This window comes from Oreochromis aureus, linkage group 4 (genome assembly GCF_013358895.1).
Source record: "Oreochromis aureus strain Israel breed Guangdong linkage group 4, ZZ_aureus, whole genome shotgun sequence".
NCBI classification, from domain to species: Eukaryota; Metazoa; Chordata; class Actinopteri; order Cichliformes; family Cichlidae; genus Oreochromis; species Oreochromis aureus.
This window is the reverse complement of record NC_052945.1, coordinates 34,597,353-34,622,632: the sequence shown is the minus strand read 5'-3', so window position 1 is coordinate 34,622,632 and position 25,280 is coordinate 34,597,353. Positions and strand designations below refer to the sequence as shown.

Genomic DNA, 25,280 nt, shown 5'->3' with positions numbered 1-25,280 from the left:
ATAGTTGGTGCATTTCTGTGTAGTTCCTGTCATATGTGGCGTTAATGACTTGTTAATTAATGACCTGTACGTCTCCTCTTGTTTTGTCAGATTTTGGCCCTGGTGTTCTCCATGCTCATGTATTGTCAAATTCTTTCGGCCGAGAAACACTTGGACTAACTGCAGAAAAGCTGTTCAACAGATGTCATGTGACGCCTATCAAACTCCTGAACTGAATTTCTAAAATCCATAATCCAGCCTGGAACATTTCACTGATTCATTTCGGTTCAGATTTTCAGTCATTACATTATGTCCCTTTTTATTACTGTTAACACCGATTTACTTAGTTCTTCCACACCATGCTGTACAAAGACATCTGTTAACTGGTATGTATTAATTAACCTACTAATGACTATCATTTCCTTGATTGTAGATACAATTTGACAGATATTTTTTTAGTATATACTATATTTTTAGTCTTTGGATGTCATTTATCTACGATGTAAAAAAGCACAGAGGAGCACTCTTAATGGACTGCTTCTTATATAGCGCTTTTCTACTGTCCTGCAGTACTCAAAGCGCTGTATATAACACGCCACATTCACCAGCACCCTCTATGTTTTGTCAGTGCTTTAACTCATACTCCGATGGATGCATTGGAGAGCAAGTGGCGGTTAGTATCTTGCCCAAGGAAATGTGGTATGCAGACTGGCGAAGCCAGGAATCAAACTACCGACCTTCCGATCAGCAGATGACCTGCTCTACCTCCTGAGCTACAGCCACCCCATAAGCTTACAGCACCTGGTATTCCCAGGCAGTCTCCCATCCAAGTACTAACCAAGCCCAACACTGCTTAGCTTCCGAGATCAGGCGTGCTCAGGGTGGTATGGCCGTAAACACAAACTGCTGCTAGGGGCTAAATACACAAACTGCTGGTTCAGTTTGTGTATTTAGTCCAGCACGGTAGTAACAGAAAATATATTTGACACATGGACCCTGGAAAAGAGATTTTTATTTGACGTTTAATTCTAAATTTCTATCCTGTAAAATGTAGGCATACTGGATATACATCTGCTTCACTTATTTTACCGCAAAAATTTTCAAATATCCTCATAGTCACTCAGAATGTAACTCTTGGGATTCCTTTATAGCCTATATATTCTAACTGATACAGGGCAAAATTTAAAGTACAGACACAGGCATAGGTAGTACTGGTAAAGTTTATTAGATGTGAGGATCACTGATATCCACCCTGCTTAAAGGTCACAACATGCACAAGAATTTGAGTATGTTGAGACATTAGTGTCAACATACTCAACATTACTCTAATGTTAAGACGGTAAGTTCACCTAAAAATGAAAAACAGTAAAAAATAAATAAATAAATAAAAAATGTCCTATTTGACAAAAGTTTGAGCAACAAACTGAGTAAGCTTTGTGAGACTAGCAGAAAGTGAGATAAAGTACATGAAGACTTGATTCATGTGATTCCTTGTAAGACGTGCAGCTCAGTTTCAACTCCATCCATCTGTTCCCTCTCACTTGATCGCTCCATGTCTTTGGGCTGTGGGAGGAAGCCGAAGTACCCGGAAAGAACAACCCATGCAAACATGAGGAGAAGATGCAAACTCCACACAGAAAGGACTTCACATAAAACCAGTAATTTACCCCTTAGACATTACATCCTGTATTTATATAGCGCTTTACTAGTCCCTAAGGACCCCAAAGCGCTTTACACATCCAGTCATTCACCCATTCACACACACATTCAGACACTGGTGATGGTAAGCTACATTGTAGCCACAGCCACCCTGGGGCGCACTGACAGAGGCGAGGCTGCCAGACACTGGCGCCACCGGGCCCTCTGACCACCACCAGTAGGCAACGGGTGAAGTGTCTTGCCCAAGGACACAACAATCGAAACTGTCCAAGCCGGGGCTCGAACCAGCAACCTTCCGATTACAAGGCGAACTGACAACTCTTGAGCCACGATCGCCCTTTATATAAGTGTTTTGCTCGTAAATTGTTGCAATTAATTAACAAAAAACAGTGAACTATTAAAACCTTAAGAGTACAGAGGTGGATGTTTCATGTCAAAATAATGTAAAGTGCCTTTGCCAAAAAAAAAAAAAAAAAAAAAAAAAAAAAAAAAAAAATCAATAAAAACATAAAAGGTAAACTCACAATTACATACATACTAAGCTGTATTTAATTTACACTGTAACAGAACAGAGAAATTTACATGAGGTTTCAGTTTTTTGTCACACAGGTCTGGGAGAATTGTACTTGGAATCAGTAAATGCTAGTTAGGTAGTGAATGATTTTTTTTTTTTTCATTTTTAATTTTAGTTATTTAGCAGAACAATAAAATAATTTGGGATTGCTGATCATTCACTTAGGCCTGTATGACTGTGGCTTTACTGAGGTTTTAGGTTGAATAATACATTATGTCCTGTTCATTCATGTTAATACTTACATCCCTAAGGAATTTGTCCACTTTCAACAAGAAATGGTTATTATTTGCAATAAAAATAATAAAATATTATATACACACACACACACACACACACACACACACACACACACACACATTTTAGTTATATCGAGAGACAGATTCACAACTGTGGCTGAGGAAGCCCAGATTACCCGGAGAGAACAGATGAGCACAGTGAGAATATGCTCCACACAGAAAGGCTCCTCCTGGTGGGTTTGAACCCAGGATCATCTTGGTGTGAAACCAAACAAAACAAACAAACAAAACAAAAAACAACAACAAAAAGGGACAGTCCCTATTACACCTAGTGCAATTCAAACATGTAGAATCTTTCCTCATAACTTACAGACAGGAGGCGTTTAAATGTTCCTACTCAAATAGAAAATAGACATACAAAAAGACTTTGGATCATGCAAAAACACAGGCTGTGCCTACTCAATTAAAAATTAAACAAACTGGAAAAAAATAGCAAAAAAAAAAAAAAAAAACATCAAAAACTTTAGCGTTTATCTTTTTGTGGATTAAAGACCTGTCAATCAAACGATAGCAATAGAAATATCAGTCTCTGAACATTATACCCTCTCTGTATAGCTTTTGCTAACATACACAAATCCACATCTTGTGATTCCATGTAAATTAGATCCACAGAAAGAATGATACCAGCAGTGAGACATGCAGTGTAGGAACTAACAAATCAAAATTTTGACTAAAATGCAAATGTAAATATTTGGAAATTGAGAAAAGACGACATAAAATCTTGCTCTCGGTCTTCTTTAGCTCACTGGATAATCATGAAACTAAAGTTCTTGATTGTTAATTAGATTTTTCAGTGAGATTCAATCTTAAATGGGTACAGGGTGGGTGGTGGTATTTACTGTTTTTTAATACAAATAAAGTGTTAGGGAAATTTTGCTTGTTTTTCTGTATCCTTTTAAAAATACTAAGACTCAGTCTTAAGGACACAGAAACAAGTAAACAAGTAGGAGTTTTTACCAATTTACTGAACAGAAAGGAAGAAGGCAAAAATTGACTAGTCACTACAGAACAGAAACTGATGTTAGAGGTATTCTCAATTTAACTGACGGGTCTTTTTTATAAAACAATCTATAATAGTAACAACAAATGACTTGTGCAAATCAAAAACCTGGAAAGACTTTCTAATGTCAGCAGAATTCAAAAGGCTTCAAGAATTACTGAGCGTTTACATAAGGCCATGGAAGAAAAAGTAAGCCACATATTAAAGCAGAGAAGGTTTCTCTATTCCTCGTCACTTTCCTGTCAGGTCCAGTAGTTTGTGTTTAGTTGAGGAGAAAAAAAAAAAAAAAAAAAAAAAAAAAACAACAACACTGCTCAGTCATATTCTAGATGCTCATCCAAAGCTACTGCATTCTCCTGCAGATGAAAAAGTCTGTATGATTAATTATACAGAGGAAAAAATAGAGTTCATAACAGCCACTGAAGGCCCGTCTGTAAAAAACATAATCGCAGTCAATGCAAAAATGGAATCGCTTACCCATCCTCCATGGCTCTTTAGCCATGGGACGAAGTTCTCCATGTAGCACTCTGCATAGCCTTGCATCCGCTGAGCTCCCGTGGCTGTCACTATTCGCCGTGATACCTCCATGCTGACAGCCATCCGTTGCAGTGTAGGACTGGCTGTTGGTTGCTGAGAAAGAGTTTCAGCTACCTGACTGCTGCTCACAGCATCCAGGAGTTTGGAAAATGATGCATATGAAAGACGGGTCAAACTGGAGCGAAGAAAAGGGTCTGATTGGATCTGTTAAATGATGTACATTTGCTTTGAGTGCACACGCAAACACATGAGGAAAATTTACACCATCTTCAGCTCTATATTTATCTGAACTGATTAATTCGTTATTATTATTATTGTTATTCCCAAAACAAAGAGCAGTCAACATTTGACAAATGAATAAAGGACCTTTACAGACAGTATAATGAACCACTACTTACCACAGTATTGATAGAATCTCCTTCCGAAGAGAGCACCTTGACAAGTTCCTGCACTATTGTTTCTTTATCACATACTGGTGAGAAAGAAACATCAGCTTTACTGAAGATGAAGATATTATAGTTCTTGATCGGTTTTTCCAACTTCACATAATGTACTAAAGCTGCATGTATTTCTGATGTATCAGCTTTGTCATCAATCACTATTTGCTCAAGTGTTTTTCCGGTGTTATAAATCACCTTCAACCAATTCAGTAGGGTTTCTTTAGCTGAGCTGAGAGTCCCAAAGCCTTAGAAATGGCTTTGTAACCTATTCTGATGTCAGTGACATTGGTTCTCATTTGTTCTTCAGTTTCTTTTTAATATGGAATGATGTGCTGGTTTTATCTTATCAGGTTATCAAGTAATTTCTTGATTTACCAGGTCTGGCAGTAATTAATAAGTTCTGGGTGTGGCTAGTGAAATTAAACTCACCATTTCCAAAAACATGGTTAATCACAGTTAATTCATGAGTTGACACGGGGGGAGGTTTCTAATAGTGCCAAGGAGATTTGGACAGCTTTTTTCCCCATAAATGAAATAATAAATTAATGACTATATTTTATATTTATTTTTTGGACACAATCATATGCAAACAACCAAAATCAGGCAAGGGGTAAATACTTTTTCATGTAGCATTTCACATGAGCCCCTTCTATGATGTTTCCAGTGTTACAGCATGGGTAATTAATTTGATACACTCAGTCCTAGTCTCCAAGTTATAATTAATACCTAACAATACGCCTAACCTTGGAAAATATTGATGCATATTTTAAGCATGCTGTAGTCCAGGTCAAATAAATAAATAAAATAAAATAAAAATACTTAAACAAAACTTGGATGCAAAGTGACCAAAAACGATCCTTGCTCTAAACTACCATGTCACAAATGCTGCCTTTCTGGAAGCATTTTAGATGGGCATCAAAGCCTTTCATAGTACTGAAACAGTTTTGCTGACAGTGACCAGTAGTTTACCAGTTTACCAGTCACATTAGATTAAAGTGATATTGCAGCCCCGAGTCTGCAGTACCTCAGTGATGCATTTTATTCTGTGGATAAAAACATTTTTTGGCACCCCTTGCCGACTGGCTTGTAATTAAGGGTACTTAAGAAGAGTTTTTCAGTATCGGTTGGTCAGTTTTTCTCGTCCTCTGCTCCCTTTACTTGTCAGCTCCCTCTGTGTTTCATCTCAGGATTAATCTTCTTCTGTTTGGATCCGTTTCCACTTGGTAATATTATTAGAGGATAACATCTCCTTTCATTTGTACACCGATGACTGGGTTATATCTTCCACTAAAATATATATTAACAGGCTGGATGACTAACAATTTCGTCCACTTGAACAAGAACAAAACTGATTTTCATCATCTTTTGTCCATGGAAATCTACGAGCTCCTTTGCTAGCATGTTAGATTATTTTATCATATATTTTACATCTCTTGCGAAATATAATTTTGTGACTCAGAGCTTTACTCTGACAAACAAATTTGCTCTGTTGTCAAAAACCAGCTAAGCACTATCACCTCTTTGAAATCTTTTGTCCTTTCAGCAAGACTGCTGACTGGCACAAACAAATATGGGCACATCATTCCAGTCTTGTCCTTGCCACATTAGAATTCATTTTAAGAGCTCACTCATTATTTTTAAGACTCTTAATGGGCAGGGGCCAGCTTATATCACTGATTTAGCTCCTACATGTCTCGGATCTGTTGTCGGATCAAAGCTCATTACATACAAGTTGATGCCTCAAACAAAAACGTGATGGGGCCTTTGTGGTGACTGCTCCATGTGTATTGAAATGGAACAAAAAGGACCCACATCTTTGCTTCTGAGTCTAGACTCAAAACCCGCCTTTGTCCCAGTTAACATTCCCTTGTTAGCAAACTAATGTCTCATTTGCTGTATGTCTAACTCATGCATCCCCTCCTGCCCTCTGGTAGTTGTTGTCATTTTTGACGTGCTTGATTATTGGTGAAGGCCTGTTATTCTGTATTTTATGTATTTAAATGATTTCTTGATTGATTGGCTAGAGAAACTGAACTCAGCTTTCCCTTCTTGGTGTTATAAAGGAGTGGGGTGGTGATCTGAAACATTTAAGTGTGGCACACATACAAAAAAAAAAAAAAAAAGCAGGAAATCAATCAAACAGTTTTTCCCACCACTGCAGTTTGTTTACTCTGCTCCGAATCAGTTGAGGAGTTTGTAAACTTGTAGCTTTTCCCTGTGATTTGGTTTCTTTACACACAGAGAAAAATCCAAGTGAACTAAAATATATCACTGCAAACCTTGTGGAAATATTCAGCCCACTTATTGGCTTGATGTATCTGGGGTGGTAGCAAAAGTGAATAAAGTACAACAGAAAGAAGGTGCTGTGTTCTGCACTATTGAAGAACATGAAAAATTTATGTTCATTTTGTGGCTAGTTGCTACCATATAAAGCACATCTATAGGCCCTTGCAAGTGTGAAAACACCGTAAATCTGCTTTATAAATACATTTTACTTACTTATTTTACTTTATTCGTTACTTTACTATGTTCTGTGAATTATAGTTTGGGTCAATCTACCATTTTAAACTGAATTAATATATGTGCGTGGCTGTGCGTGCAATTACCTGTTGGTGGCTGTGTTTTGGGACTATTTCTCTTTATACTGGTAGACTTCTGAGCAATCTTTTCCAGCTTCTCTGCCACATCACTGTAGAACTCAGGAGGATGATCTGTATGGACAAATGTATATGAAATATCCATGAACAATAAAAGGACTTTTGCCACTCAAATGCAGTCATGTGTTTAATTTGAGTATGTTGCAGGAGAAATACGTTCACTATTATCTTCCAAGAAAGCAATGGCTGACTCTGGTTTATTAACCACTGTCTTCCTCCTCAGTGTGAGTGCTGCCTTTGACACTATAGCTCATTGCAGCATTCTTCTTCTCAGACTAGCTTCTATTCGAGTCACTGAGAAACCCTTCAAACTAATTTAAATCTTATCTCTCCCACCTCACTCAGTTCATTCAACGAAAAAATTTCAATCTCATCCATTTTCAGTTACCATTGAAGTCCCCCAGTGACGGGTACTGGGCCGTCTTTTATTCATTATCTAATTCGTCTTGGTCATATCTTCTGTAAACGTAATATCAGTTTTATTGTTATCCCCGTGAAAGTAACCGAGATGACAGCCCTAGTTCTGCTGCAACCTTCTCAAATTAAACAGTGGTAAAACCTACGTTCTCCTCGTTTGACTGCTATAGAGTATATGAATATGATAATAAATGGAGGTAAAGAAGGTTAAAATATGATAGAATCTTGATCTGCTCTGCTCCTAACATCGACCATCTCTCCATTTTTAAATCCTGTTTCAAAATGTATCTCTTAGAACTGGCTTAATTTTTCTAATTGACTTCCACTTGTCACATGAATTATCTGTTCTTAGTGATCTTAAATATTAAGATCAAAATAAAAGTTGTACCAGAGAAGTTACCTCCTTTGAGTGCAAGAACCTTTCGTAGATTATCTTTATCAACAAGATCATCAAATAAAATTCTTTAGCAAAAAGCAAGAAGAGGTTCCTGAGTAAAAGTCACATGAAAAGGTGCTGTAACGGAAAAAAAATCCTTGCCCTACTAAATTAAATGATCAGGAAGTATTGCTGACATCAATGGGCATGCGATAGTTCACAATGCAACACGTGAAAATTACATTTACATTTAGATGTATAAAAATTCCATAAATGTATTCATCTTTAATATTATAAATGTACACAAGACGAGCGAATTTTGTGTGTCCGTGTGATTAAATACAACTGATATTTCTTCTTTTGGAAAATGTAACATAGTCAGAGAGCTTACTGGGAGAGATGACATTTGGTCTAGGCTCCAGTTTTTTGTTAATTGGTAATGTGTCAGGTCGCTGAGGATGAGACGGACGCTCCTGTTTGTCCTTATCCTTCTGTAACCTTAAACTGAAGATCTTGGAGAGCTTCTGTTTGATCTTTTTTTGGCTGAGCTTTTTCTTTGGTTTCTTTTCACTTTCATCCTCTTCTGATGTAGAGGAGGGGGATATAGTGTCATCCTGTGGAAACAGTTGAAGTATTTAAACTATTAAATTTTAGTTAAATAATTACATTGTAATTTCAAATAAAATACATTGAAATTCCATTTTATTACAGTGGACTTGTGCCCTTAGTTAAGGGCCATATTACAAAGTGTTACCAATCTTATTAATGTTATAGTTGCAACAAATAGCATGTACACCTCTGACATCCTGTATATAGCCAGGAACAATACATGTAGACACTAGCAGGTTTGGGTCCAACATCACTCACGGTCTTTCAAGTGTTCCAGCTCAAAACAATACAACACACTTACTTCGCTTTGGTCTTTGAGGTGTGCTGGTTTTGTCTTGCTCTTCCTGCCCAGTGAGCCTTCAGGGTCTTTGGCAGGACGTTGTGTGCTATTACGATGAGGCAGTTGCTTTATGAGGTCTTTGAATCCAGTCCTTTTTTCATCTCCTGAAGTGACAACCTGAGAATTCCGCTCATCCTTTGTTTTTGATTTTGGGTTGGAACTAGCATGGGAAAAAAAGACAATTCAACATAAAGAAGACAATTCATTAAAAATAAATGGTCACATAAATAATATTGCAAATATTTAATTACTATATTTAAAATAATTACTTACTTAAACCTTTAGATTGATTAAAATGTAAGTCCTAAAATTATGAAAAAGCACGGTGTGCACCATCTACCCTTTAATCATTGCTACTAACTGGTAAAGGTCACAAATGGCACGAGTCAGTGAGCTATTATCCAGAATGTTGTGTCTTGAGCTACAATTTAAAAAAAAAAAAAAAAAAAAAGACACAACAAAAAAGCACAAAATAGAATAGTAGTGAGTTATATTACCTGTACTTGTGGTGATCATTGTAGGCCCCTCCTACCCTCCCAGGCCTCTCTTTCAGAGGGATCAAAAGGGAGCGATGTAGAAAAGCTTGGAGCACTAAATGAGTCTCACTCTTAATCTCAATCAAAGAGATGGAGGACACAGATGAGCGGCGTCCTTCAGAGTCTGACATCACTACAGTTTACAAAAAATAAATAAATAAATAAAAATTCTTAAGTCATGTTATAAAATCCTCAAAAAATAAGCTACAATGGAGTGAAAAAGTGTTTGACCCCGTAATTTCCTCTTTTTATGTATGTTTGTCACACTTAAATGTTTCATCAAACAAATTTAAATATTAGAAAAAGATGATACAAGTAAACATAAAATGCAGTTTCTAAATGAAGGTGTTTATTATTAAGGGGAAAAAATCCAAACCTACATGGCCCTGTGTGAAATAGTTCAATTCAACTGCAATTATATAGCACCAAATCACAACAACAGTCGCCTCAAGGCACTTTATATTGTAAGGTAGACCCTACAATAATGCATACAGAGAAGAACCCAACAATCATATGACCCCCTATGAGCAAGCACTTTGGCGACAGTGGGAAGGAAAAACTCCCTTTTAACAGGAAGAAACCTCCAGCAGAACCAGGCTCAGGGAGGGGCGGGGCCGTCGGCCGCTATCTTGGTTTAGACTTGCACCCTTGTCTTTTACGCATTGAAATTCCTCCAGATTCCTTCAATCTTTTAATTATGTTATGCACTGTTGAAGGTCAAATATCCAAATCTCTTCCCATCTTTATTTGAGGAACATTAATTTTTTTGAAAATTATTGAAATCTGTAAAAACTATTTTAAATTTTTTGTACCAAATCATAATTACAATCATCTGTTGACATCATGTGTTTCAAATCACATCATTATTTAACAAATTCACCTGATTACTAGCCCTACATTGCTCCTGTCCCAACCTTTTTTGGAATATGTTGCAGGTCTGAATGACAGCAAAGGATGTCTATTTACAAATGAAATAAAGTTGACCAGACAAAACATGAAATATTTTGTGTTCATATTGTCTGCAATAACATAAGTCAAAGTAAATTTAGAAATCACTCCTTTCTTTTTTTATTTGCATTTTCCATACTGTCCCAACTTTTTCTGATTTGGGTTTCGAAGATGGGGCCTGATTATTTAAGACCTTGTATGTGAGGAGCAGGATTTTGAATTCTGGATTTAACAGGAAGACAATGAAGGGAAGCCAAAACAGGAGAAATATGCTCTCTCTTTCTAGTCCCTGTCAGGACTCTTGCTGCAGCATTTTGGATTAACTGAAGGCTTTTCAGGGAGTTTTTAGGACATCCTGATAATAATGAATTACAGTAGTCCAGCCTGGAAGTAATAAATGCATGGACTAGTTTTTCAGCATCACTCTGAGACAGGATATTTCAAATTTTAGAGATGTTGTGCAAATGGAAGAAAGCAGTCTTACATATTTGTTTAATATGTGCGTTGAAGGACATGTCCTGGTCAAAAACCACTCCAAGGTTCCTCACAGTGTTACTGGAGGCCAAGGTAATGCCATCCAGAGTAAGAAACTGGTTAGATACCATATTTTCAGATTTTCAGGGCCGAGTACAATAACCTCAGTTTGATCTGAATTAAGAAGCAGAAAGTTAGCGGCCATCCAGGTCTTTATGTCTTTAAGACATTCCTGCAGTTTAAATCAAATGACTGGATAATGTCCTGCATTAGGAAATTCTGATATTTTAATCTTTAAATCCCCTTTCCTTTGCTCCAAGATGCAAAAAGGTAATAATAATAATACAACTAATAATACAACTAAAACTAATACAAACCTTAAATACTAATCTGTATGTTTACGATACACAGTGACTTTCAAATGTCCTCCGGAAAATTTTGCAGAACAACAAAGCCAGCCTGCCATTTTTCATATCCTTCCTGGTGAACTTGATGTATCCACAGAGTTAGAGAGTTCATCAGCAAATTGTGGTATACTGTGGTTGATTTTCATCTAGTTATCATGAACCTGACTTCATGGTCCAATGATTGAAACTAGCACTTACAATCAACTGTCATTATGCATGTGTAATAGTTGTAAGCTTAGGAATAAACTATGAAAAATTTTTCTTTTTTTTGCTTTATTTAAATTTCTGGTGCCATGAGAGTCTTTAGTTCATCAACTTGGGTCAGACTGAACCAGACTAAACATACTTCACTGCAATGTATGTATGTGTGCTGCTCAAATACTCTCTGGAATTAGTAAAGTTTCTCTGATTCTGATGTATTGAGAAGTCATCCCCCAGTGCTTTTCCCTATTTGATGGTAGTATTAAGAGCTGTTCCTTGTAATATGTATACTCTTGTACTTTTTTATGCTAGTAACTCGGTTTTTTGTTTTTTTCCCTAAGGAACAAATTTGCTTAACATAAGAGACAAAAAATGACATGGAAAAACCCCGCAGAGCTATAGAATTGACTGTTTGTTTACATGTTTCAATTAAAAATTTCTTTTCTTTTCAAGACAATATTCAAGTGACGTTCAATTGTGTATACGTTCTTCTAGGTTCCGCCCAATCGATTATTTTGTGAACTCTCTGTTGTTGTTAACAGGTCGCAACACGGGTTCGAAACAGCTTGAAAAAGAAACAGAAACAAGCAAGTGATTCTAATCGTTCCATTCCATTCATACCTTACACCACCAGGAAATGCTAACAAAACACCGCCTTACTCACTTTTTATAACCCCCCTCCAAAAAAACAAAATTTACGACGACCTGTGACTATGAGATACCTCTGCCAAGGTACTCTTTAATATCATTTAAAAACGTTAGCTCAATTCATTTAAATCAAAGAATACGTGAGTTAAGAACAGTAATCGCCCGACCGACCAGGGACAAAACTTTTCCACGGTCATGACTCGAGTTAAAAGCTGGCTGCCTGAATATTTCACTAACTTTTACAGAAGGTAAATACATGCTAGACTGAGACAAACATATATAGAATAAAAACTTTGTACCTCGAGGTGTGTCTCGACGTGTCGAAGTAGACCCGAATTGAGGTTTAGAGTGTTTTTGCCGTTTGCTTGCGCAGCTACATTGAACTCCGTGGTAATCCTCTTCTTCTGCCGCTTCCACTTCTTCTTCAACTACTACTAGTTTAAATGCGGTAGGCACACCCAACTTACAGGTGCATTACCGCCACCACCATTAATCCCCTAGTTCAAACATAATCAAATTAAAGATTGCCTACTGTACTAACAGATTCCACAGTTTAATGCTTTGTTTGGTGTTCTTACAGTTTTTCTCAGTCGCTTTGGTGCGTTTCTCAGAACACCATCAACATTTGCACAGCAGTTAGTGCATTTCCCAAAACAATTAGTGCAAACTGCAAAACCTAGTGGATAGCCTGCAAAAGCACGTCACATGCACAGAATTGATTATCCATACCGCAAAAGCAAGTATCCATGTCAATGAAACTGCCAGTGCCATCAAAATGAAAAGTCTTGACACCATCTGTATGAACAAGATAGTCAAATGGCATTGTCATGTTTCCACTATGACAGTTTATAATTTCAGTGTTTCCCATTGCAAAAACAATTGGTGACACCTGAAAATGCTGTCGACAGCACTATGGCCTACCTGTACAGCCATCTGAAATGTGCAGTGAAGTCACTGTAGATGTTATGGGAGTCTTGGGAGTAACTGAGACACTGAATACGTACGTTTCACATTTCCATTGTGTAGAAGTGTTTGTAATCCTACAGAATTGTGCAAAAGAAAAATATGCTACAGTCACTTGTTCACTGTAGAATACATGTAAACATAAAATCACCCATTTGGTAGAGCTGTGCACTAATGTGAACAATAAACAGCACATGTAACAGTACAGTAAATCATTCTGGCATATCCAGACGTTCCTGTCTGTCTGGCCACATATTTTCATCTACATCACAACAGATGTTATCCCTCACAATGCAGCGAGGAAAGTATCTCCTGGAGTGGCGAATCCACCCTCTGCAGGACTCTGCTGTGATGTCATCACAAGCTTTTGTAGATTCAGTATGCACCTCATGCCAATCCTGTCTGTTGGTTTACATTATATATATACTTGTAGAGTAGGGGATACTGTAACGTGATTCACCTATGACTGGGTAGAAGAGGCTTTTCATTGGTTGCAAGTAAGAGTAACACACACCAATTTTCATTAGTGTGAGATAGGGTTCACCTGAGAAAAGTAATTTATGGAGATTTTCATGGAAACTCCTTAAAAATAGGGTTTTCAAAATGGGTGTACAAATTGTTTGACAAGATGTTCAACAATTTTGAGTGCACTGACACAAGCAATGAAATGAAGACTATTAGTTGTATGGACAATGACTATTCAGCCGGTACAAGTATAAATAATTGTGACATTCATGATAAAAGCAAGGAGATAGTGATGAATAGCAAGTCAAAAGTGACCATTCTTTAGATATTTGTACTTACTCAACTGCTTCATGTCCAAAGGCATTTGCCTTTGGACGAAATGAACATGAAACCGCCACAAGGTTGTGCCAAAACGACTACATGTTGTGGAGGTTGAACTAACTGTTGTGCAAAGTTTAATTCTGTTGTGAGAAATGCACCAAAGCAACGGAGAAAAACTGTAAATAAAGTCACTAATCTTCTCCTCTCTTCCTCATATTCATTGTGGCGGATGATTGAGTGTTAATGCTGTGTTCCAAAATGAAAACTGTAAAGTCACACGGCTGTGCTGAAAAGTGACCATAAACAAGGCAGGTCAACCATTTTTAATGTAAAATATGAATGTAAACCCCACCATAACGTGTTTTTGTTGTTTCTCTGGATTTTTTTTCAACGTTTTGAGTGCAAGTGTTTTGGTAAATGAACTGGTACTTATAAAGCGCTTTTCTACTCTATGTTAAGCACGCAAAGGGCTTTACACAATTCACCCATTCACAACAGCACTTTTTTCTGTTTCTAAGTGCTTCCTAACTAACATCCACACATTCGGAGATGACCAACATGTTAGGGTTAGTATCTTGCCCAAGGATACTCACCACCACCTGAGCTACAGCCACCCACCTGGCTTATAATAATTTATTATCACATATTCTTTCAGCCCAAATTTTAACAACATATTCTTGCTCATTTTCACTCCCCTATTCTATATGAGTATTCTATATGGGATGCCTTGCTTAAGAAACGTGGCACATCCTCCTCCTCCTCCTTCTTCTCTCTCCCTGTAAACTGTCGCATAGTTATATAGAACGAATTCCAAATTAGATTTAACCCAGGATGCCTAGTGATAAATGCAACATTCCGTATGTTGCATTTATCACTAGTTTTATTTAATTTCTTTGTAAATTTAATTCTAATTTTCTGTACTTCTGCCTCTCTTTTCACTGCTTTGCAACCCCAAAATGCTACATTGTGGCTTCCTCTGTGGCTGCAGGATTCTGTAGTAACTCCTGCTGCACACTTGCCATTTCTATTGTCCCCTCCACAATGAGCTCACCTGTGATTCCTTTTATATACAGCTGTCTGAATTCTTAACAGCTAAAACATCTAATGGGCTTTGGTGCAAATTCTCTGTACATATAAGCAGTTTTGTCATATCAAAATTATAGCTCTTGCTCCTCGAAGCATAGCTGCAGTCCCTTTTTTTATATGTTCTCCCCAGCATTTTCATCATTTACTTCACTTGTTTCTCACTTGCAGATTTTCCACCAGTTCCTCCCTTTTTACATTTTTTAACCTTCTTTACCTCCATTTCAGATTTACTGCCTATTAGTAAATTTCCATAACTCAGAATGTGCATTTTTACTTCTCCCAATTGTCCTCTGATAATTCCAGTTAATTTTGTTGGGTCCATCTTTTCACACACCCATCTTTCTCAAATCTCACCACCGCAGTAAATAGTTCTGGCGGTTAGCTGTATACCACTTCTCTTCCTTTGTTTTCTGATTCAACACTCAACACGTCTACCCATTCTTCCTCCTCTTCCTTCCTCTATCCATACTATTGCTGTCACTGTCAGTTTTCCTCTGTCTCACTCTATCACTTGTTGCAGACAACACCGCTTGAGCACTGTTGTTGTACAGAGCCTGTCTAGACTGTCACCAGCTGCTCCGGGACAACTAGTCCTGCTTATGAGTCCACAAGAGAAGATGCTGATATTAGTGTTTGATTTTCCCACACTCACCGCCAATTTCATTCTCCTCTCCACCAGACACACCAGTAACTGTCTCCTGACATGACATTTTCCTCCCTCTTTTTATTACCCAAACTTTTCTAAATCAGTCTATGTATCTGTGACTGCTTGTAAAAGCTATTTTTTCAGTTCAACCTGTGTGCTTCTGTTTTCTTGTTGCAGAATGAGGAATTAGATGTCTTCCACTTATTGGAAGGTTTCTGATTTGCTTCCTGCTCCAGTCTGTATGTTGAGGTGGCCTCATAGGAGTGTATGAGTATATGCTCAATGAAGCAAGTGTGAGCGTCTGTGTGTATAAGAACATGGTTTTGAAGTAAGTACTTTATGAACCTGCAGTCAGCTGAGACTGAAGAAGTCTCTTGGATGAGCGAAGAAACGTTTCTCCCACTGAAAACGCTACATCCAGGTGAACAGAATGCTTTTTTCAGCAGTTTATGGTGAGTAATATTACAAAAGTGTTAGTTAAATCTATTTGCCATACCTACCATGGCGATGTTCTATATAAGCTAAAGAGATTACTATGGGGATTGTAAGCATCTGTTTATTCAGAATGCAGAAGGGGGGTAATATGCCATGGGCTCACATCTTTCAATATCACTCTGCTTCAATAGGTTACTCACAGTATGGACTGCACTCATTTTTAATCTCAGCGTACATTTTGATCTCCACAATACACAGTTTTGTGAATTTAGCTTGCACTAGTGCGATTCTTTACATGATATTTGTACATGACTTCACTAGATGTCCATATTTGACTTTTCTGGTGTGAACTGCAGCAGAGCTGCAAAGATTTTGCCTTGAGGTTTTATGTATCCACACACTGCTACACTGCAGTACCAAAATTGGCACCAGAAAAATAAGAGTTTGGCTTTCTCATAACTCTTCTGTGACAAAAGTAAATACAAGTGCTTAAAACATTTAGGATGCACACTAAATTTGGGAAAAGGTGTGGGATTGTAGTCTGACCTGACTCTAATTCTAGATTCATGATATTAATCATCTAATCTTATAAACATAATACAGTTTAGGACACAAAACAGTAAAGATCCTCTCCAGATATGAGATGATATTGCTGGAAAAATGTGATGTCTTGCACTATCATACACGAGTTAATCTGAAGAGCATTTGCATCAGAATGTGGTGACATGTTTGTTTATGGAGATACCTTTGATCAAATGTGATCATCCCCACAGAATAAAAATTGTTTGATTTGATGAGTCTTTTATTTGTTGTTGTCGTGATTCTTAATGTCATATAAATATCATTTAAATAATTTCTTAGGAAACACTTCAGTCTTTCCACATCCTTAGACAGATTTGTCCTTTTTTTAAATTGTAAAACTTTTTTTAAATGTTTTTTGATATCAAATGAATATACACAGTTGAAGCTGTGGTAGAAAGGTCAACAAACATACTTTTATTCATCATGGATAATCTCTCTGTGCCACTGGACAGGCAGTGGAGTACTTTCTCTAACAGGGTTAGGGTTGACCTTACAGCAAATCTTTCATACCCCATGAAACAAGTCATTATAATACAGTATATTTATATCTCCCACATATATTATCTTCTGAGAGCAAGAGACACAACCACTATTTCTGAGCAGTTTTCTCAGAGTACCACACAACGCCTTGGATTGAACATTGTCTGTATACTACTTTAATGTTAGTATTTGCTGATTCCTTTTTTATAGTGTGTGTTGCTCCCACTTGACCAAGTAAGCATACAACAATACAAAGATCATGACAGAAAAATGTTTGTGCCAAGATTGGCGTCTATTTTATTTAGGAAGGTACTTAATTATCACGATGACGGAATTCTAATGAAAAAACAACAACAAAATGAGAATTATACTAGTTATGTAAACACAGGCAATGGGAATGCTGAACAGTCTTTAGCACAGCCCCCCCAAAACCTGTCCAGCGTCACTGGTGTCAAGACACTGGTACAAGGATTGGGAGTGACCAGACCAAGAACACATGCAGGACTTCAGGAGATTGTAATGGTGAGATTAAACTGCAAAACTTAACAAATAATAATGTCACAACTGCCAAAATCCCCCAAAACATATAAGAAAAGTGCTTCAGTGCTTTGAAATATAAAAGAATAAGCCAAGTCTGCACACTACAGTCAAAACAGTAATTACAGTAAATGTTGTCATAAAGTTCTATTGGAAACATGGAGCTCAGAATTACAGTAATTAGTCACTTTAAACACAAGGTAAAATAGAAAACAGAGAATATGCCCTTCCAACATGCTCTATTGAATCTCATTTAGTTGCTTTGTCTGCATTTTGTGCTTACTTACCTCTTGCAACACACAGCCATTTCCTCCCTTGTAGTGAATCTGTCCAGCACTCATCTGTCTCTGTATGAATGAGTACTTTGTAAGCACCACTACCCCCTCAGCCAATTCTTGTGCCCACGTCTCAATCTCCAAATTCCAGTCCCTCTGCCTATCTTCTGTGCTGGCTGAGTGCTCATGTCACTTTGTCTCACCCCCAAAAATCACTGTTCATCAGAGCTTGAGCCAATAAAGAGCCAGGCAGCTGGGTGAGGCACTTCCTCTGTGACAGGAAATTAACCACAAACAACTGACCAGTGGGAGGGGGATAATGAGAAAGGGAGATCAAAAGACGCTGATGTTTTAATGGCTGTAAGTAGAGTTCTAAAGGGGATGAACAGGTCATGGCAAATATTTCTTGTGTTGGCTTCTAAAATAAATCTGAATAAATACATATACTATATCTAGCTTACTCTAGTGTATAGCATATGCATTTAAAATTTCACTGATATGTCACTGTAAGTTTCTGTTGGGTCCTAACTGTGATGTATATGCATTGTTGTGCAAACATACAATTTCTTAGGAAAAGGCACCCGCCTGTTTATTCATTCAATTATCTAATCAGCCTATCGCGAGGACCAACATGTAGAAAATCCTTTAGATACAGGAAAGCTGGAGCACAGCAATTTTGATGGTGGCTTCGTTGTTGTTAGCAGATGGAATCATTTGTGATGAGCAAAAAACATCAAAGAATACACCATCGGGCTCTGATTCCTGTCAGCCAAGAGCAAAGGGCACGGGCTCGCCAAAACAGAAAGATTACTATCTGTAACATGCACCAGGTCACAAGGAAAAGCTGTGTCTAACTGGATTAACGATTCACTGAGGTCAATGAACGGCTGTCATCGGTCATTTATAGAAATTATTCAAGGTAACCATTACTATTAGAATACTTTATTGATCCCAAAAGAAATTATTATCACTACAAGTATCATTATCATTAAGTACTGCCCAAAATGAAGTGCAACACCTGATTACAAGAACTGCTGGAAGCAAACATCAAGGATACAGTCAGTACTGTAAGGTTTGTAAGGTGCAGTGTAAAACACCATTATGTGGCTAATGGTTTGAATTTCATTAACATAAATGAATTTACTCAAACCTCATTGTTCAAATACAATTTTAACATTATGGTAATCAGCAATGGTTAAAGTCGGTTTTCTTGTATGTGTAGCTGGAGTTAATATGGGAATTGTTGGTGAACTAGAGGGCAGGGTGCTGAAAGGATGATGATGATGATGATGATGATGATGGGCTCATGTTCAAAGACAGTAGATACAGAAAAGTGGCTTTGATAACTTCTGGGTGGGGTGTCTGGGAGGGAGACGGTTGTTTATGAAGGGGATCTAATCCCACTCGTGATCTGCTGTAGCATTCTTCATCACATCATTAACTTCAAACTGCATCACTGCATTAACCAAACAACCTGGATATGTCTGACCTTATATGGTCTGGTGGCTTTTCTGATATGAACTTCAGTGTGGAGTGGGCCTCAGAGTTATCTTTGCAAGAAGATGGGCCTCTTCCTCGATTATGCTTATCATGATTCATTTTCTGTTTGTTTATTCTTTTTCGTGTGTTAATGTTACATTATCTCAAAAGTATACTTTCATTTTTGTTTATAGATTAGTTTCCACACAGAAACTGAACAACAGAGGCAGTCAATGCAAAAGAAAGTCTGTGCTTTCCGGAAAGTGCCTGATTGCAGCATAGTGATAAATTTCATTTAAACATGTTTTTCTCTTCTTAAAATAGCAGCCAGTGATTATTTTTCTCAGACCAGCAACATTTCAACTATAGTTGGAGCTTTATTTGAAATGGGTGTAGGGATCTGTTAACAGGAAATCCACCGTCACATGGGCAGGAAATGCTGTTCAGACAGAAATAAACAAGACATATAAGGGAAACAGAGGCGCTGCTGACATTACAGCTGCTGCACATCATTTTCTCACCAGGAGAGAGGAACACCATCACTAACGCAGTATATATGTCTCTTACTGATATCCTCAATAAACAAAAATTGTGCCTGTATTTTAAATCACACACTTTTTTCCCCAGAATACTCTGTTGCAGCCTTTACAAACTCTTTACTGCAGTAGCCGCAAAACTGAGAAATACTCCTTCATAATACCAGCAGTCTTTGGACTTTTACTACACTGGTTTATGTGTGGCTGGATTGCATACTAAAAAATTATAAGGTACAGCTGTTCATATTGCCAAGAAAAATATTCTCATATAGTGGAGGAGAAGTAAATCGTTACATATTTCACACTGTTTTCATAATTCTATAATTATACCTGATTTTTATTGAACGTCCTCGAGCTACCTATTCCCTGTCGCCATTGCTTTAACCTCCTAGGACCTGGGGTCCTCATATGTGGACATCACATTTTGGGTTGTCTAGACAACAATACTAAATTTTGCTCTATAAGGGCCTGATATCTCTCACGAGGACATTATACTGCCACGGCTCTATCGAAATTTAAAAAATAATGTCCTCATATGTGGATATCCGGCCCTTGTAGAGCAAAATTAGGTAAAAAGGTCATTCTTTGTTTTTACATTCAGGTCCCAATCAGCCCAAATAGCAAAGGGAAATTAAAAATGCATGCCATGAAAGAGTAAGGTCTTAGGAGGTTAATATAGAAACACATGCATGAAAACACATGTGTAGCTTTTCATTTAAGTTATTATATTATACACCGTTGGTGATTTCTAGGCAACAAAACACAGAAACTATGGGCTAAAAATCAAGTTCTAATTTCATCTGTGTGATGCATCAGTAACCTCAATTTAACAATTACAGTCTATTAGAGTCTAACTAAAAGGAGTGTTTACAGTTTTTTCTGAATGCTTAAACCCTAACTGTGATTCTTATAGCACAATTTCTAAAACTATTAATACTTATAGCAAAACCACTCACTGAATTTGCAAAACTAAAAGCACAAACACTGCTTTGCACTCAGTTTGCCATTTTGTAACACACACTTTGCAAAACTGTAGGCACAATTCACTGCACAACACTCTTTTTGCAGAACTGTAAACACAACTCACTGCTTACACTCAATTACCAAATTTCCAACAAACTCCTAGCAAAATTATACACATGTATGGCTATCATTAACACTATTTTGCCAAATGTCTGGCACACTTTCACATGTGAAAACTGTTTTAGATAGTTAGTCCACTTTGCAATCAGCCTAAGCACTATAAACAGGCCACAGGTAAGCTGTCTATGTGGAGTACAATGGAAGGAGCAGCAAGAGTGAGAAGAGTGAGAATCAGAGGAGGCCGAGGGAGAGGATGTGGAGGTGAAGAAGTTGGAGGAAGAGGACGTGGAGGAGCAAGAAGAGGACGAGGAGGGGAAAGAGGAAGGGTAAGAAGAGTAAGGAACAGAATAACTGATGACATCAGAGCTACAATAGTGGACCATGTCATCAACCATGGGATGACCCTGAGGGAAGCTGGCCAACGGGTTCAGCCTAAACTGAGCCGCTACACTGTGGCAGGCATCATTAGGACATTTCGAAATGAGAATCGGTGAGTACTTTGTAGCACTGCCATACTCTAATGAAAAACACAACAGTACCATACATGCAAAAATACTGAAATTGTTACTTTACAGAATTGCTAGACGTCCAGATGTTGGAGGCAGAGGCAGAATGTTCACTCCAGAGCAAGAGACCCATATAGTGAACATGGTGATTGCCAATAATGCAATGAGACTGCACGAAATACAGCAGCGCATAATTGATAATGACACCATCTTTCAAAATATACACAGTGCAAGCATTTGCGCGCCACAGAATAAGAATGAAGCAAATTTACAGAGTTCCTTTCGAGAGAAACACAGAACGTGTAAAGCAACTGCGATATAACTATGTGCAGGTAAGCTAGTGTCATTGGTTCTGAATTTGGAAGTGCATACTGTAGTGCTGTGCATGGGCCTGATGTGTTGCATTTGTTTTGTCTTGTCCAGAGAGTGATGGAACTAGAAGCAGATGCAATGGGACATGAGCTACTTTTTTTGTGGATGAGGCCGGTTTTAACCTCAGTAAAACCAGGAGACGTGGCAGGAACATTATTGGACACCGTGCCATCATCAATGTCCCAGGACAACGTGGTGGTAACATAACCATGTGTGCAGCTATAAGCCAAAATGGTGTTGTTCACCATCATGCAACCATAGGCCCATACAACACTGCACACATTATTGCATTCCTGGACACCTTGCATGACATGCTCACTGTTCAGAGACCAGAGCAGACCCGATATGTCATCATATGGGACAATGTTAGTTTCCATAGGGCTGCTTTGGTCTGCAACTGGTTTACAGACCACCCATCCTTCATGGCACTCAACCTCCCTCCATACTCTCCATTCTTAAATCCCATCGAGGAGTTCTTCTCTGCCTGGCGCTGGAAAGTGTCGACCGTCATCCTCATCAACAGGTAGCCCTTTTACAGGCAATGGAGGAGGCATGTGGAGATATTGACCAGGCATCATGTCAGACCTGGATACGGCATTCAAGGAGATATTTTCCCCGGCGCCTTGGACTGGAGGATATCGCATGCGATGTGGACGAAATTTTGTGGCCGGACCCAGAAAGACGACACGATGTAGACTGATTGTCTTTTTTTCCCCCTTTTTTTTTTTTTGTGAAATTCCTATTTTGTGTTCTGACTTTGTCTTGGTTTTGATGAGTGTGAATAAACACCAATACTTGAAGTTTGGATCCTTGTATGTTTACATGACACTATGACAAAAGTGTGACCTCAAATTGACATCTGTACACAGAGAATGCAAAAGCCAGATGTGTTTTGTATTCATACCATCAGTGTGCAGTTGGCGCATTGTGTGCTTAGTAGATGATGGCTTGTGTGTACTGTTTGATACGAAAACACCATTTTTACGAAGGTGTGAAGAGTTAATCTAGCTGTGTTCGCTTTTGCAAGAGAACTACAATGTTTTGATAATTGGGTGACAGGTTTTCTTATTTGTGTGTAGAGTTTTGTAAAAATAGCCAATAGTTACAAAAAATGTGCTTAAGCAATCAGAAAAAACTGTAATAGCAATAAAAGTTAGAACAGATAATCCTCACCTGCAAAATGGACCTCATGGTTGTATATATAAGAGTGTGTGTGTGTGTGTGTGTGTGTGTGTGTGTGCGAGCATGCTTGCGCGTGTGTGTTCTCTTTTAAGTGATTTTATATATGAAGAAGCACCTCATACAAAATCAAATCAAACATACATTCTTGCTCCCCCCTCCCTGTGGTCACAGGTTGTCATAAGATCTGGAGGCCATAGAGTCAGGTGGGGATTCATCCCATCATCAAGTGGTATTATTTTAATCATAGCTGCATGGGTTTAATTTCAAATATATGACTAAAGGAGAAATTTATGGGAAAGACTGTGGCTGGGCTTAGTGAAGTGCGATAGCAAATTTTGAAGTGTGATTTTTATAGGTTTTAAATTTTTGGAGTCGTTACTGGTATCACCAATAACGACACCAAAAAATTCCAAATGGTCTCAATCAAACCTGATTGCTTTTATTTTCATAGTAGTGTTGTTTTGTTCACCTTGCATAGCATTTGACTAGACAGAGTGAAGAGGAGAGTGACGACCTCTAATATAAAGAAACCAGGATGGTCACACTGGAGGAGACCAAGTAAGGAGGAGAAAATGATCTGATCAGTTGAATGCTTGAAGTTTATAATGGCAAAAACTGAGTAATGGATACTAATTAATGGAAATTTTTGAAAAAATCCTTAATGATGGACGTAACACACGAGTAGGGCTGGGCAAAGCGAGGTTTTTCTAACCAGCTGTGCAAGGACTTGGATTGAGGTTGTGAAACAGTCTGACACCCACATCCATAGCGACACCTAGTGGCTGTTTTTTGTCTATCGCCACATCTTGGTAACCCTGTTCTGTGAAATAAGGACAAGTTTTGCATAGTTCTGAACAAGGCTACTTATTAGCAGAGATGGGCAGTAACGCGTTACTTGTAACGCGTTACTGTAATCTGATTACTTTTTTCAAGTAACGAGTAATGTAAGGGATTACTATTGCAAAAACGGTAATTAGATTACCGTTACTTTCACGTAGGAACGCTGCGTTACTGCGTTACTAAAACCGTGATTTTTTTTGCGAGAACGTCTCATGACAGTGACGTGGCGAGTGCGACGTTCGTGACAACAGCTGTCTGCAGATCATAATATATGGAGTGCGGGACAGAGTGTAGCATGCAGCGTTTAAAGCGTGGAAGTACTGACCTTATTTTGAGTTTGATTCCATAAAAGTGACAAAAACATTAGTGTCCGTTGTGCGTGGGAAGAAAACTACTTTTTACAGCGAAAAAACCCTAAACTTCCAAGCAAGCACCGAGTGTACTACGACGTAATGTGAAATTCATAGAGAAACTCATGGATTCTTCCACTGACCGCTGCAGCACACCTGCACCAGGGTAAACCTCCGCCTACCCCAGTCCTGCTTTACAGGTGAAAATAGAGCAACAGGACCGCTAGTCTTTGATTTTATTTATTTTCTGCTGTGTTTTACTTTCATCTATTTGAAAGAGTGAGTGTAAAACACAAAAATATTTTATTTTATGTGCTGGAATGTGCAGAAAATAGGTTTAAATGTTAAACAAATTTCTTCCAGTCAGAGAATGTTGCATATAATTTAATTTTTGCTTGATGCATAAAGTTAAAAGATTAAAACTAATAAAACAAGTTTTAAAAAGAGACTTTTCCATTTGATTACATTTTGTATGATGAATTATGCAGAAAAAGTAGAATTGGGCTGAAAGATCTATCGCTTTATCACCTATTCAGGTTGTAAATCGTGTTTTTAAAAAGTAACTAAGTAACTAAGTAACTAAGTAACTAATTACTTTTGAAAATAAGTAATCAGTAAAGTAACGGGATTACTTTTTGGGGGAAGTAATCAGTAATTAGTAACTGATTACTTTTTTCAAGTAACTTGACCAACACTGCTTATTAGACCAGTCTATCAATAGTTATTAAGTGATTAGTGATTAATCATTGTTTTGGGGGAAATCTCTATAAAAACAAGTAAAGAAAAACACAGAGATTGTTCAAAGACACCAAGCTACGACTGTAAGCACACGACAGTGTGCTTCAACAAATGCTATTTTTTTCCTCTGTTATCATATGTGAGACTGTTTCAGTTGCTTAGTAAATCAACGCAACGCACAACAACCTTGTAAGAATCCCTCAAAGTCTGGGTATGTTTGGCTTTTGGGGAGTTGGTGTCATCGGGTTTGTTTTACATACTGTCAAACAAAACTACAAGATGGCATGGCATTAGGTTATCCATCCA

At 37.9% G+C, this 25,280-nt stretch overlaps 2 protein-coding genes and 1 pseudogene across 2 annotated transcripts in view; 1 reads left to right on the top strand and 2 right to left on the bottom strand.

Annotated features, from left to right (window-relative positions):
- Positions 1 to 1,373, top strand: part of tspan4b (tetraspanin 4b) — a 56,724-nt gene extending 55,351 nt beyond the window's left edge. The window contains exon 8 of the mRNA XM_031730561.2: positions 91 to 1,373. Coding sequence (XP_031586421.1) covers positions 91 to 159 — 69 coding nt within the window. The 3' untranslated portion in view covers positions 160 to 1,373. The remainder of the gene's footprint in view (positions 1 to 90) is intronic.
- On the bottom strand, positions 769 to 877 carry LOC116313018 (annotated as a pseudogene).
- A 700-nt stretch (positions 1,374 to 2,073) lies between the features above and the next one.
- On the bottom strand, positions 2,074 to 12,534 carry bcl2l12 (BCL2 like 12). Its single transcript, XM_031730484.2, has 8 exons — positions 12,398 to 12,534; positions 9,382 to 9,553; positions 8,846 to 9,044; positions 8,327 to 8,549; positions 7,092 to 7,196; positions 4,444 to 4,520; positions 3,986 to 4,249; positions 2,074 to 3,864 (listed from the first exon to the last, which is right to left on the bottom strand). Exons 2-8 carry the CDS (start codon positions 9,549 to 9,551, stop codon positions 3,823 to 3,825), a joined length of 1,080 nt encoding a protein of 359 aa, XP_031586344.1. The 5' UTR covers positions 9,552 to 9,553; positions 12,398 to 12,534; the 3' UTR covers positions 2,074 to 3,822.
- Positions 12,535 to 25,280: the final 12,746 nt, after the last annotated feature.

What these genes read in the sequence shown, in the direction of transcription:
- bcl2l12 (XM_031730484.2), bottom strand. Translation starts at nt 9,551, where the DNA reads ATGTCAGACTCTGAAGGACGCCGCTCATCTGTGTCCTCCATCTCTTTG. An exon ending in ACCTCAAAGACCAAAGCGAA is followed by an intron (nt 8,550 to 8,845) that starts GTAAGTGTGTTG and finishes CTGTTTCCACAG; the next exon opens with GATGACACTATATCCCCCTC. An exon ending in GAGATTCTATCAATACTGTG is followed by an intron (nt 4,250 to 4,443) that starts GTAAGTAGTGGT and finishes ATCATTTAACAG; the next exon opens with ATCCAATCAGACCCTTTTCT.